Source organism: Lissotriton vulgaris, chromosome 4_1 (genome assembly GCF_964263255.1).
Source record: "Lissotriton vulgaris chromosome 4_1, aLisVul1.2, whole genome shotgun sequence".
NCBI classification, from domain to species: Eukaryota; Metazoa; Chordata; class Amphibia; order Caudata; family Salamandridae; genus Lissotriton; species Lissotriton vulgaris.
The window spans coordinates 1360769704-1360785031 of NC_141691.1; the positions used below are offsets into that span (position 1 = coordinate 1360769704).

The following is a 15328-nucleotide window of genomic DNA, read 5'->3' on the forward strand; positions in this document are numbered from 1 at the left end:
TCGGTCATCAGCGCGTAGGAGTTCACGCTGTTGGCAACTCGCTTGCTGATGAAGCAGCAAAATCAGGGGTATCGACATATTTAGTTGCAGCAGTTACATGGTCCAAAAGTAAGATTAATGATATATTGGCGGCTGTTGCTGCCACTGAGAAGGGAGGTAAATATCCTACGGGGTTCCCTTCGAAGTACACATACCACTTAAGTCCCGATAAGGTTCCTTATGTGAAAATTACTGAAGTTGGGGAGAGATTGATTCCCAACTTGGATCGCAGAAATACACTGATCACAGCGGCCCATGAAGGTGTTGCGTCTGCACATGCAGGCGTTTCAGCCACTGTGTCTCAGTTACAACAACGTTTTTGGTATACCCTATAGCGCAAGAATGGGACCAAATGCTGATAGAAGTGGGAGAGGTAGACCTAGAAATGTCGCAAGACCCAGCGGTATGACTACACACACACAACAGTAGACTGCCAGAGTGTACGGGTGTGGTCAAAAGATGTACTGGACAGCCAAGCCTACGACCTGTAACACTCTCTGGAAAGGCGGAAGCTTACAGGTCCGAAATGTAGAGTGTATGTAAGAGAATGACCAGGAGACGGGGGGGAGGGAGGGCAGGGTAGTTTGGGTTTAGCAGATTATATAAGTCACATATATGACAATTGAACAGTGTAATTGAGAGATCTCCGGAGAACTGTAAGACGCGATGAAAGTTCATTTGAAAGACATGCTACCACAAGTTAAAGTTAAAGAAAAAGGAAAAGACTGATACAATGTGTAATGATTGAATGTACTGTGAAATACCTACTACAGTCACGAATAAAGAGTTTAAAAAAAACTTTAAAAAAACCAAACAACATTTTTGGTGGCGGGGACTGTACAAACAGATGCGTGACTATGTCCTTCAATGTGACATTTGCCAGCATATTAAGCCTTCAACTGCTATGCGTCCGCCCCAAACACAGTTGTTCATTTCTAATAAACCATTAGGTTGTGTTTATTTAGATCACTGCGGTCCTTTTTCTTCTGAAACTGCGTTGAAGTACATCTTAGTAGCAGTTGATTCATGCACATGCTTTGTATGGGTGTGGCCTCATCGCAGCGCTAATTCACGGACTGTCATAAGGGATTTGCGTGTCTTTGTAGGGATTTTTGCCTGTGGTACCTTCCATTCGGATCAGGGTCCTGCTTTCGCCTCTAAGGCGTATAGGGATCCCATGGTTTCAATGGGGGTCCAAGTCAAGTTTTCGTCTCCATACCGACCTGAGGGTAATAGTGTTACGGAACGAATGAACTGTGACTTAAAGCAATCACTGACAGCTCGAGTTATAGGCACTGGCAGAAACTGGCTGGCCCATCTTAATGGCGTGCAGCGTGCTCTTAATAATCTACCTAGAAGGTCTCTGGGTGGGCGGACCCCATACGAAATGCTGTTTGGTATCAAGATGTATGTACGGGACCTTGACCGTCTAGACTCGGTTGCTGCTGCTGCCTCCTTTGACGTAGACATTGCAATGTTTTACAGACTCTATAAAAGACAAGAGACAGTCTTACAAAGGAACATTTGCTCTCCACTTCGGATGATGCGTTGCAGATCCCGGTAGTTGACAGGCTACCCCAAGTTGGAGAACCGGTTCGGGAGAATATCGATAACAAGAAGGAATTTGGTCCCTCATATCGTGCTCCAGTTCCCGTGCTTGGTGTGTAGGGCACGAGAACAGTCATTTTACCACCACTTCCAGGTCGTAAGGAAAACAGGTATATCTCCATTGACAATGTCAAGATACACAGAGTGGCCAATTCTTCTTAGCATGACACCGGCAGTCTCATGTCCTTCGATGGTGAGAAATTCTGTATTGGTCACTGCTTCGGATCATGCGCCGGAGGTGGCCCTTGAGATGCCTGCAGTTTCTAGTCCTTTATTGAGTGCATTGCCTGGTACTCAACTTGATGAAACTGACTACACCTACCCAACTGACTTGTCGATGCCGGATTTGAAAACTCGTTTAGCAACAGAATCTAGGTTTTAATTTGACACTGTTTCTCACACTTCAGGAAAGCCCACATGGCTTAGGGCCTATGCAAAATTTTTTAAAAAACATTTTTTGATTCCCCCTTGGACTTACTTTGGTTGGGGCTTTTTCACTTTACCTTTTTATGTCAATTGGTTTTGTGTTTTATTTTTTCCGATTCATCAATGGACACTATGTCGTGGAGAGAACATGCATTCGACATCTGAATTGAACATCGTCACATTCTGCCCACTGATTGAAGAGAGACTTGGCTTTTGTTAACATCACCGATTGGCCTGTCCTGGATGGGATAGTCTGGGATGCTGTTAAATTTCAAATCCATGGTCTGACTGAAGTTATTAATGTTCCTAATGTGCTTGAAGTTAAAAAGGGGGATGTGGTTAAACAAAACATACGTTCTGATGATTGGGATGTTCAGGCCGTAGAGGCTTTGTTTGCTGATTTGAAATATTATGCTGCCTTTGATGCTGAAGATTTATATTTAGAATCTGCTAATGATGGTGATTTGTTTTGTTTCCAACATCTTGGAAATCACTACCTACATAAAACTAATTCCAGGAGGAGTACTGTAAACTATACACAGTGGGAGCATTGCCCAGCTACTTTAAGAGGCAGCTCTAATACATTTTTGAAAAAGTACACTTATTTTACTGACTTTAACCAGTCCAATCCCGCTTTGTTTTATTTTAGAATGACAGAAAAATCCATGTCCAAAGTTAGACTTACCGATACTAAGTTATTGTACTCTAAGTCCTTTTTAGATCAGCTAGCAGTTGGAGGCTACGAGTTTTGGAAGGAAACCATTGACCTTAAATCAGTTTGGGGTTCTAAAAGTTGGCAGGTACAAGGCACTGAGGCTTTGCACCGTGCATGTCTCATCTCAAATCATATGTTGTTTTTGAATTCTACCATCTCACAGACAACATGCTTTGGATTGGCTACTTCTAAAAAACTAAATACTCCTTCCTTCCCTGATTTGGAAGAATATTCAGGTTGGGAACATTTATCAAAATTTTCGATTAGAGAGTTGCAAACTCTATTGCTAAATTCATTCTTTAACATATCCAGTTTGGATCCCAAGGGTTGGTTGATGTGGCACAGAAGTGCAGATTCGTGCCAGCATCGTTTTTTGGGTCTGGCTGATGGCTTTACACAAGTTAGGGTAGATCCCAGTTTTGAGAGTGACCATTCTGTGACCACTTATTTAGTAGGCAAATTGTGCCAGAATTCGCTCAAACACTCTACATTGGCTTCAATCAAACTGCATTTGTCTAAACTGACTGACAAGGTTGATTTGAATGATTTCATAAAAGGCCCGGCTAGAGGTAGGTCTAGAAGATGGATATATGCTGTTTATAATGAACTCTGGAAAACATCACAGATTGAAGCGGCTACCCGCCTTAGGGCTATTGATCAAGCTAATTTAGAGAAAGTGCTTGCAGTAGTGGATAACAGCATTAACACACGTTACTCCCGCATTTACACATTGGATAATATTGTGTCATCTGTCATTGAAATTGTACAGGATGATGTGTCTGTTTTGTACCATGGTCAAAATCAATTGAGTTCTATTATGCAGTTTGCAAGGACCCTGCAGACGCTGAAGGCCGGAAAAGTACCTTGGAGTTACATGAATGTCTCATCTTTATTTGCCCCTTTTAATTTGATTGAGAAGCAACGTTTGCTTTCAATGAGAGATGCGTCTTTTTCCATGTTACACATTGAACGATTGGAGTCTTTACCATTTTTAGTGGCAGCGGCCACTACTGCTACGTGGCTTATCCACGGGTTAATAACTTTACCATTTGCGCTTTTCCAGTTTACAAATTGCATGAAATATTTTGCCATTGGTAGGCACGAGCCTCTTGGTACATGAAGCCTGGCCGCTCCCTTTCACTTACAGATGCCTTAGGGACGGAAAAGAAGTTTATCTGAAAGGTGAGGAGTGCACGGAAACACCAGATCACTTAATGTGTAGATACATACAATTGCATGGCTCTTGTAATCAGGAACGGCCTAATTTAGCATGTGTTTTAAAAGGTACACCCGTGCCCGCTATTGTCCCCACTTTTACTTTATTAGCAAACTGTAGTTATTTACTTTTAAATAATGAAGATTGCTGTGGGTTATTAAAAGGCATAGCTTATGTAGTTAAAGTCAGTGAGCGGGTGGTTTGCTGTAACAATGTGTTATATCCACCCACGCATGGGAACTTGGATGTTTCCATCTGGCCGAGGATTCCGACCTTGAAAGCAGAGTTCAATAAGATGAGTCGAATAAGAGCCTTATTGTCACAAAAAGAAGTTGCCCTGACATCTGCTCGTGAAACATTTGTCCTTCACGTAGCTAACACCCGCACAGAAGTGCATGCTTTATTAAATACTGACCTGCCTTTACATTTCAGTGAGCTGATTCATACTATTTGTAACGCATCCTTCACATCGGGGCTGGCGCACTTTTTTAAAGTAGTAAGCAGTGGTCTAGTGACTTCTTTCCAAAAGATATTTGTTGTCATTCCTGCTTTCTTCCATTCGATCTTTTCCAGCCTATTTGGTGAATTTCCTGTTTTACTGGCGCTGGCTGCAGGCTTTCTTGTGCTATTTTGTTTTATTCAAAATGGATTCCCGTCCTGTGTTCTAAGACGAGCAGTCGCGGTTAGCACTGTTTCGCAACAGGATGCTTGAATACTATGGTACGCTGCCACTCGCCACCTTAAGTGCAGCATATATATTATCGTTTCGATTTTCCTATTTCACCTGTGTCCAGCCTTGTCATTGCCTAAGCTGCGATTTCGACTGGGCCCTGGATTTGTGTCTCTGCAATATGGTGTCTCCTGAAGTGGATTTTAATCATCTCATGAGTCCCTTAGTTACTCATGAATTGCTTTGTTCTGACGGAGGGATGCATGGAGTACTGGGTCGTTGGAATATATCCGCAGCGGCGCAAGATTTCTTGGCACACAGCTTCATTGAAAACCCGCCGAGTTGTCCTCTGATGGTACTAGAGGCTCCGGTAATTGAAGAGCATGTATGTTCTTTCTCACTAATGAATTGGATGGCTGAGTTATTTTCGGATGATAACAGTGACTTCCTTTTGGAAGCTGTTGCTGCTTATTTTGCATACTCGGTGTTAGGCTGACTCCTATCGAGGCCTTTGATAGCATGAAACTTTTTCCAATTTTTTTTTGTTGAAAATTATGATGGACAGTTTTTTGTATCGGACCTATTGGCTTTAATAACCGTGAACACTAAATTGTCATGCTGGTGAGATTTTGGATGTTTTGGCGGACTAAATTATTTTTCCTCACCTACTCGAATTCTAACTGACTACTTCATTGAACTCTGCATTTCAAAATTGAGTCCCTTATCTTATCTTATCCGTGCTCGGATCAAGGGAGGGTGTCATATAGATATACATTGCCTATATGCTGTGTTAAGTTAGCATGAGCTTATTAGGAGTTTAAACGCCATTTTACCTTTCTGCTGCTTCTGCACACGACACATAGCTGTTGCTTTAGCTTTGAGCCTAGTAGAATGTTTTGATTCATGCGAGAATAATATGTTGTTACTCTGATATCAGCCTTGCTTGGCGAGCTGTGTCTGTACAGTGAGTGCAGAAAGCTTCAAGGATATCTCAGCACAGTGGTTGTTGTGAGGTCTGATCTTCGCACATTCCTAGACATAACATACATGCAGCTGCGGCCAAGTTCTGGCTTTAGGCATGTTTTATATTGCTTTGCACAAGAGCTTAGAAACACACTTGATGGTGCTTCGCATGCAGAGAGCTGGTGGAAGATGATGTGATCCCTTACCACTAGGATCTTGAGGTATGGGGCCACCCTGCAAAAACCCAAAGAGACCTTCTTAGATAGAATATAATATACTAGCTAGGGAGGGTGAGAATTAGGTGTTACTGAACCCTTACCGTTTTAGCATAATACCAGGCTTTCACCTTTTGTGTTCAACGGACTAGTGACTATGCTGATTACTTTGTTTCTTATAATATGTTTGCTTGTATTAGCTAAGATACTGCGTTTGAGAACACTGCATTAGTGAATAAATATTTCAAATATGCACATGCCCTCTTTTACTCCTTGTTCTGGATTGGAATGATTGTATAACGAAAGAGTGTTCATGTGTTCCTCGTTACCTGAGGTATACTAAGTCCATGTTCTGGTTTGTCTAAGCATTGGGAGTTTGTGATAACCAATGAGACACTGTAGCTAGTCTGGTAGGGGATTTTGGGTACTAAGGTGAGTTTTGGCACACCCTAATTCACTGAGGTTCCAAGTCTCTATGCACAGTTCTGTATGAGAACAGAATCCTTGCGACAGAACAATAGTACTTCTGAAAGAGGGACAGAAAATGGATTCACAGCTTTTGCTGTGCACCATGCCACAAATTGTTTCCACCTGCAGGCGCATATCAACTTAGTGGGGGGACGCCTGGCTGCCAGAATGACATCATAGACTTCAGGAAGCAAGTCGAAAGGAATCAACTGCCGCCGCTCAATTTCCACACAAAGAGTTGGAGACTGGACAGGTTCAGGTGGAGGACCATCCCCTGCTGCTGCGACAGAAGATCCTCCCAAAGAGGCAGTCGGATTGGGGGATCGATGGTCCTACTGAGTAGCTCTGGATACCATACCCTTCGAGCACAGTCCGGAGCCAGAAGAATAACTTTGGCGTGGTCGCACCTGATCTTCTTCAGCACTCTCGGCAGAAGTGGTATAGGCGGAAAGGCATACAACAGACCGCAACTCCACTCGCGACGAAAAGCGTTGCCTTCTCTTCGGTGGCGAATAAATCTAACCAAGGCTCTCCCCACTGTCGAAAGAGACCTTGCGCCTCGTCCGAGTGAAGACGTAATTCGTGATCCATCATGAACGTGTGGCTGAGTTCGCCTGCCCAGGTGTTCAGTGATCCTAGTTTTGATATCCAATTATGCCTTTTGTCCAACTTATGCATAACTGTTGCTCTACCTGTGTACACATGACTTCTTGCCCAATAACGTCCGGTAATGTTCCCATTTATGCCAGTCAGCTGCCCAATTATTCATGCTGTGCTGGCCACATGTGTTTTAATGGTCACCAATTACACTAGCTGTGCCACTCATTTATGCCCTCACCAACAGAAATATCTAGTTCATAAATAACCAGCTTGCTTTTATATTATTTATACATACAACCATATATTTAAGTATTCCTAATGCAAAACTGATCTTTAATATGGACAGACCCCCAGCCTCTAATACAAACACACATACATACAACACCCCTGACGATGGACTCTGACAACTGGGCTCTGTTGGCTGTTTGCTATGCACATCTCTAGGTAACTTCCCCTTTCAAGTTGAGCATTCAAACCATTGTATTAATTGGACATAACAAAAGAAGTGTTTTTCCATTACCATTCTCAAAGAAACACTTTTTGGACTGTGTACAATTTACACTAACAAACGATAGGTGTGCTAAACAAATTAACTGAACCTTTTTATCAAAATATTGACCAAGTGCGTATTCTCTAGAATACATATTTTTTGGTCAGCTCCCATGGAGCATCCGATAGTCCTTTAACTTAAGACAAATCTTCTGAACTTACCTATCTGTTCACGAAGATTGTGATAACGTTTTGGAAGAGGTTCCCCAAAAACCATTCCTCTGAGTTTGTCTATTGGAGGGGCTTTATTCTGAAGCCCCCCAAACTTTCCATTGCTCCGAATTCGGTCTCCTTCCCTTGTCAACAGGGTTGGACAATGTGTAACTTTTACAAGCTAAGAGAACAGAAATAAAATAGTTAATAATAAGCAGAATATCTTGGGCAGTATGCCTGCCAAGCAAAAAGCAGAAAATAAACAGTTAATAATCAGAACATATGGAGAATAAGAAAAACAAATTCAACATTTTCTTTTAAGTAAAGATTTTGCAGAAGTTAGTTTCTCAGTGTTAACCTTTTCCAAACAAGTTTAATAATATAGTTTAAGAAAGAGAAAACTTGCAAAAGCTAGCAGGCCATACAATGTCTAAAGAAAGTAAAGCTCCTACTAAAAGGAACCTTGTTGCTCCGCTGTTTCCACTGTTGAAGATTTTAACAACCACACTCATCTTAATAAAAAGCCAAAACCATTCAAAAAAGTGCTTCTTTGAAGGTAAAACTCAACTGTTGCATAAAGAGGGCGGCTAAGTGGCGTCATGTGGCTCTGCACCAATTTCTTTCTACTCCAGAGGTGGAAATATATGTCCTGCAAGTCCAAAGCTACCATCCAGTCTCCAGGGTCGAGATCAGATAAGACCTGAGCCAGAGATCGCATCTTGAACTTCTCCTTCCGGAGGAAGCGATTGACGTCCCTGAGGTTCAAGATAGGATGCAAGCCTTTGTCCTACTTGAAAGTAGTGGGGCTAACAACGCATGCAGGAATGCGCTCAATGGCTTCCTTGGCCAAGAGGGCCGGGACTTCCTGTTGAAGAAGTGCCAAGTGATCCTTCGACATGCGGTGGTTCTGGGGTGTCATGACTGGAGGGGCAGTCTAGAAAGGGAGGGAGTAACCCCTCTGGACTATGTCTAAAACCCACCTGTCCGAAGTGATGGGGCACCTGTGGGGGAGGTGATGGCGAATACTGCCATCCACTGGCGTTTGATGGGCCTGAAAGGTTTTGAGGCAGTAGTGGCCGGCGTGGAAGTGGACTGACCCGCCCGCTGGCCCCCTGAACAGCCTCTGCGGTTCCCACGTCTGCGGCCATGCTGAGACTGTTGCTGCTCCGGCCTGTGGCTCTGGAGCGACTGTGCTTGGGCGCCCCTTACGTGGCCACGAAAGGAGCGAAAAGTAGAGGCCGGAAGAGGGCAAGTGGCCAACAGGCCCAAGGACTTGCCCGTAGCCTGTCAGTCCTTAAAACGCTCCAACACGCTATCTGCCTTGTTGCCAAAAAGGCGAATGCCATAGAAGGGCATGTTCATCAGGGTGTTCTGGACATCCCCGGAGAAGTCAGTAGTCCTCAGCCAGGAGTGGCGGCAGAGCACCACCGTCGTGGAAACAGCTCAGCCCAGCGAGTCGGCAGTGTCAAGGCCACATCATATTGTTAACTTGGCTGCATCTCTCCCGTCAGCAATAGCCTTCGAGAGCACGATCCACACCTCCTCCAGACACTGAAGCAGCACTTGCGCCACCGTAGCCCACACAGAGTGGGAGTAACGGCCCAAGAGGCATGCAGTGTTCACAGACAGCAGCCCTGAACTGGAGGAAGAAAAAAATCTTCCTCCCAAACTGTTCCAGTCTCTTGGATTCCCTGTCCGGGGGCGCGGTAGGGAATGAGCTCTGGGACGTTGAGGATTGACAACCAATCACTCAGGAGTGGGGTGTTGGGATAGGAAAAAGGGTTTAACCCAGGGCCGGGCGATGGCGTCGGGCCACATTCCTATCCACAGGAGCCCCTATATTGGGCCTGGACCAGGTGCCCAAAAGAACGTCAGAAAGTGCCTCATTGAAAGGCAGCAGTAGCTCCGCAGAGTTAGCCTCTGGCTGCAGCACTTCAGTCAGGAGGTTAGTCCTGATGGCCACGGTAGGGAGTTGGAGGTTGAGGGCGTCCGCCACCCTACGCAAAACCACTGCATAACTTGCACCCTCCTCCGTAGCCACGGTAGGAGGAGTGAGCATGGCAAGGTCAGGAGGTGTCAAGACAGCTGGCATCCCCCGGATCCTCTGCCTAGTCCGGGTCAAACTCACACTGAGCTGTGAGAGGGTCCTCAGACTCCTCCCAGTCATCCCCTTCCTCCTCAGGCTGATGTACAGGTCGAAAATAAGGAGGCTGGACATAGGGGTAGAAAGGCCCCATCAGCATCGGAATGGGCGTCGAGTGATGCCGTTCCAGCTAGGTGTCCATGTCGGGGCTGAAACCAGGGGCGATGCCATCCAGTGCCACGGGCGACGTCTGAGGTGGTGCAGGTAGGGTCGACGTCGGTAGAGGTGTATTGAGGTCAAAAGGCGTCGACCGGGATCCAGGCCTGGATCCTTGGGGGCCCTGCGGCGCCGGAACCGACAGCGATGCTGGAGGTGCCGACAATGAAGAGTGAGGACCCCCAGTCGGGCCGAAGGCGCGCTGGCAGGACCCGATGGCCCAAGAGAAGGGCCATGGCTGACAAAAAGTCCTGCAGCTGGGTCGGAGTCGCCGACGGACCCGGGAAGGGCGGGAAGGCCGACGGCGACACCGTAGGCTCCGCTGGAGTTGTGGGTGAGGAACCACCCGCACCCTCAGGCGGTTCACGCGAGGGGAAGTTGTCGAGCTTCTTCGACTTCTTGTGCTTCGCCTTACCTGAACCCGAATTTGATGGTGATGGCTCCGCGACCAGTCCCTCGAACTCTCACGGGACCTTGAGCGGAGCAAAGCCGGCTGCCGGACTTACAGCAATTTTCAGGACTGCTCCCGCAAAGACTTCGGCGCCATGGCCCGGCAGTCGGGGCATGACTTGGGGTCGTGGTCGAGCCCAAGGCAGTAGAGACACATGCGGTGCGGGTCTACCACCTACATCATTTGATGACAGTCCCCGCAAGAATTGAAACCGGGCATCCTAGGAACAACAGGAGTCGATCTACTCGAAAAAAATGAGACAAAAAGCCTCAAAAACACAGTAAAACAAGCATTGGAAATGCAATAGGTCTCGCATTAGGAAAGTTTGAGCTATTGGTATTGTAAATGACACTTTTTTTTATTTATGTGTTGGTTTTGAAAGTAGTAAAATTAATAGCTTTGTCAGTTACAATGTCAATAGTTTTAACTTTTGCAAATGTGACACCTATAGCATTTGTAATGCAATGTGTGTTGTATTTACGTGACGCACAAGTTACTACTTGTGTAACGATATATCTGTAAGAGACATTAGTTAGTGATAGATTCCTTACCTTAAAATATCCCCAGGCGTCAGACTGGATTTGGAAAGTTTTGCGTAGCAGTACCCTTGCGCGTCGGTAGGCGTCGTCTGCGGCTCCGCGTCCGTCGTCGGCGCCGTGATGACGTCGTCGGAGTACTTAGACGCCGCCTCCGCGTGCTGACGTCAGTTCTTAGCCACAGCTTTTCCGCGCCAGAAGCGAAGAGCCATGACAAACACCGACACTGGTGCCAAGAACTAGGGCCCTGAAAGGGGATGACCTTAACCCTAGATATCGGTTCGCAGAACGGGGAGGATGGGTGGGTCGGTAAGGAATCTATCACTAACTAATGTCTCTTACAGATATATCGTTACACAAGTAGTAACTTGTGCATCTGAAAGAGACACGTTAGTGATAGATTCCTTACCTTAGAATAGATACCCCAGCAATACCATCCCCGTGGTGGTGGGTCTGCGAACCAATACTTACACCAGAAAGTCCTGGAGAACGGAACGGCCGAAGTAGCCGTCCCTCCGGACTTGACTGTCCAGGCAGTAGTGCCACGCAAACGTGTGCAACGAGGCCCACGTAGCTGCCTGGCAAATGTCCTGCAAGGACACACCTCGGCCCAAGGCAGTTGTAGTGGCCGTGGCTCGAGTGGAATGAGCCCTCAGCCCAACAGGGGGTTCCTTCTTAGCCAAGGAGTAACACGCCTGGATGCACATGATAATCCATCGAGAGATGGTCCGTTTGTGCACCGTTTTCCCTTTCTTAGCGCCCGCGTACCCAACAAAGAGTTGATCATCCACCCGGAACTGGCGTGTGCGATCCAGATAGAACGAGAGCGCACGTTTTGGGTCCAGACGGTGGAGCCTCTCCTCCTCTCTCTCGAGGGATGCGGAGGCGGAAAGAAGGTGGGCAATGTGATGGACTGCCCAATGTGGAAGGCCGTGACCACCTTAGGCAAGAAGGAGGGCCTAGTCCTCAAAACAACCTTGTCCGGATGGACTGAAAGGAAAGGAGGCTTACAAGAGAGAGCCTGGAGCTCACTCACTCTCCTGGCAGAGGTGATGGCTACCAGGAAGGCAGTCTTCAAAGAAAGAAGGCGAAGAGGACAGTTGTGAAGTGGCTCAAAGGAAGCGCACATCAGAAATGTTAGAACCAGGTTCAAGTCCCACTGAGGCATCACGAAGGGAACAGGAGGAAAGGTATGAGTGATGCCCTTCAGGAATCGATTTACGATAGGGGACTTGAACAAAGAAGATTGGTCAGGCAGCCTCAGAAAGGCTGAAAGAGCCGATAGAAAGCCCTTGATAGTGCCCAGAGCAGAGCCCTGCAGGGCAAGAGAAAGAAGGAAGAGAAGAACCTCAGAGAGAGGGGCATTGAGGGGATCCACAGCCTTTGATGTGCACCATGCCACAAATCTGTTCCACCTGCAGGCGTATACCGTCTTTGTGGAGGGACGCCTGGCTGCCAGAATGATGTTGCAAACTTCAGGAGGCAAGTCAAATGGCCTCAACTGTCGCCGCACAATCTCCAAGCATGGAGGTGGAGACTGGACAGGTTCGGGTGGAGGACCGTCCCCTGCTGCTGCGACAGAAGGTCCTCCTGAAGAGGCAGACGAACCGGGGGATCGACTGACATACTGAGTAGCTCGGGATACCAGTACCTTCGTGCCCAGTCCGGAGCCACAAGGATGACTTGTGCCCGGTCGCGCTTGATCTTCTTGAGCACTCTGGGGCAGAAGAGGTATAGGCGGAAAGGCGTACAACAGACCGCAGCTCCACTCGCGACGAAAAGCGTCTCCGAGCGAGTGCCGCCTTGGAAATTCCAACGCGCAGAACTGATGACATTGCGCGTTCTCTTCGGTGGCGAATAGATCTAACCAAGGCTCTCCCCAACGCAGAAAGAGGCCTTGCGCCACGTCCGAGTTCAGATGCCATTCGTGATCCATCGAGCACCGACGGCTGAGTTTGTCCGCCCTGGCGTTCAGAGAACCTGCCAGGTCACGCCCTGATGTTCCAGCCATTGCCAGAGACGCAGAGCCTCCTGGCAAAGGGTCCACGACCCCACTCTGCCCTGTTTGTTGCAGTACCACATGGCGGTGGTGTTGTCCGTGAACACCTGCACTGCACTCCCTCGGACAGACGGGAGGAATGCTTTCAGTGCCAGACGAATCGCCCGCAGCTCCAACAGATTGATATGGAGCCGGGACTCCGCCGGAGACCAGAGTCCTCTGATCTCCGCCTCTCCCAAGTGGCCTCCCCAGGCCTGGAGGGACGCGTCCGTCACAACTACGTGCTCCGGTTGGGGAAGGGAGAGGGATCTGCCGTTGAGCCAATCGCGGTCCGTGAGCCACCACTGCAGCTGTCTCGCAGTGCCCTCCGAGATCAGGACATGGTCGGACAGGTTGCCCCGGTGCTGGGCCCACTGAAACTTCAGGTCCCACTGCAGAGCCCGCATCCGCCACCGTGCGTGATGCACCAGAAGGATGCAGGAGGCCATCAGCCCCAGAAGCCGCAGCGTCAACCTGACCGAAACCCGGGATAACGGCCCGAAGGTCGGAATCAGAGCCTGTATATCCCGAACCCGCTGTTCGGGCGGGTAAACCCGAAACTGCGCTGAGTCGAGAACCGCTCCGATGAAAAGGAGCTTCTGAGAGGGGCACAGGTGTGACTTCGGCACATTGATGGAAAATCCCAGCCGGTGCAGGAGATCCGCCGTAGTCTGGAGGTGGCTGACGACTGCCTGGGGCGAGCCCGCCTTCAACAACCAGTCGTCTAGGTAGGGGAAGACTGAAACCCCCAACCTGCGCAGATGAGCTGCGACCACCGCCATCACCTTCGTGAACACCCGTGGGGCGCTGGTAAGGCCGAAGGGGAGCACAGTAAACTGAAAGTGCTTGAGGCCTACCGTGAACCGCAGGTAACGCCGGTGGGCCGGCAGGACGGGGATGTGGAAATATGTGTCCTGCAAGTCCAACGCTACCATCCAGTCTCCTGGGTCTAGGGCAGCCAAGACCTGAGCCAGTGTCAGCATTTTGAACTTCTCCTTCCGGAGGAAGCCGTTGACGTTCCTCAGATCCAAGATAGGGCGTAGGCCCCCATTGCCCTTCTTGGGTACCAGGAAGCAGTGGGAGTAGCAACCACGTCCTACTTCTGGCCCAGGAACGCGCTCGATGGCCCCCTTGGCAAAGAGGGCCGAAACTTCCTCCTGCAGGAGCCGCAAGTGATCCCCCGATACGCGGTGGTGTTGCGGTGGCATGGCTTGAGGGGTCGTCTCGAAGGGGAGGGAGTAGCCCCTTCGGACGATCTGCAGCACCCACCTGTCCGAAGTGACTGTGCGCCAGTGAGAGTGGTGATGGTGAACCCTGCCTCCCACTGGCGTCACATGGGCCGAAAAGCACGGACTAGGAGGGTTTAGAGAGCGGATGCTGAGGGGGCAGGTGTGGACTGGCTCCGCTTGTTTCCCCGACCGCCTCCACGGCGGTTTACACGGCCGCCGCCGCGCTGGACGACAGTTTGCGGCGAGTGGCTGGCGGCACGTGTGGGGGCGCCCCTTCCTTGGCCACGAAAGGAGCGAAAGGCACCCATTTGCTGGCGCGGGACCGAGAGGCCTAAGGACTTGGCCGTAGCCCTGGAGTCCTTAAAGCGCTCAAGCGCGTGGCCTGCCTTGTCGCCAAAGAGGCGACGGCCATCGAACGGCATGTCCATGAGTGTATTTTGGACGTCTGCCGAGAAGTTGGCGGATCTGAGCCAGGCATGGCGTCGTAGCGCCACCGTCGTAGCCATCGCTCTGCCCAGCGAGTCAGTAGAATCCAGTCCGCACCTGATTGAATACTTCGCTGCGTCCCGACCCTCCACTAGGGCTTGGCCGAGTTTGGCCCGTACCTCCAACGGACACTCTGGCAGCACTTCCGCCACCGTTTCCCACAGAGAGTGGGTGTAACGGCCCAAGAGGCATGCGGTGTTGGAAGACCGCAGTCCCAAGCTGAGGGACGAGAATACCTTCTTGCCATAGGCCTCGTACCTCTTGGACTCCCTGTCCGGTGGGGCCGTCGGGAAGGCGGTCTGGGAGTTAGAGGCCTGGATAACCAGACTCTCGGGGTGGGGTGGGTGGACAGGAAACATGGGTCGCCCGGGGCCGGGCGGTGGTGTCTGGCCACGTTCCTATATACAGGCGAACCTGTAGCGGGCCTGGACCAAGTGCCCAAAAGAACGTCCGTCAAGGCCTCATTAAACGGCAGCAGAGGCTCCATGGAGCATGACTGAGGCTTAAGGACCTCAGTGAGGAGGTTAGTCCTCACGGCCGCGATGGGGAGCTCAAGGCCCAAGGTCTTAGCAGCCCTCATCAACACCACACCATAAGTAGCACCCTCCTCCGAAGCCACGGTAGGAAGAGAGACAAATCCAGTGTCTGGAGAGGTGTCCAGGCCACT

The 15328-nt window shown here is 49.1% G+C and overlaps 1 protein-coding gene across 1 annotated transcript in view; it reads right to left on the reverse strand.

Moving 5' to 3' along the window:
- Positions 1 to 15328, reverse strand: part of SMCHD1 (structural maintenance of chromosomes flexible hinge domain containing 1) — a 2274803-nt gene that overhangs the window by 146665 nt on the left and 2112810 nt on the right. Inside the window, exon 48 of the mRNA XM_086965602.1 lies at positions 7632 to 7803. Within this exon, the coding sequence (XP_086821728.1) occupies positions 7632 to 7803 (172 nt within the window). The remainder of the gene's footprint in view (positions 1 to 7631; positions 7804 to 15328) is intronic.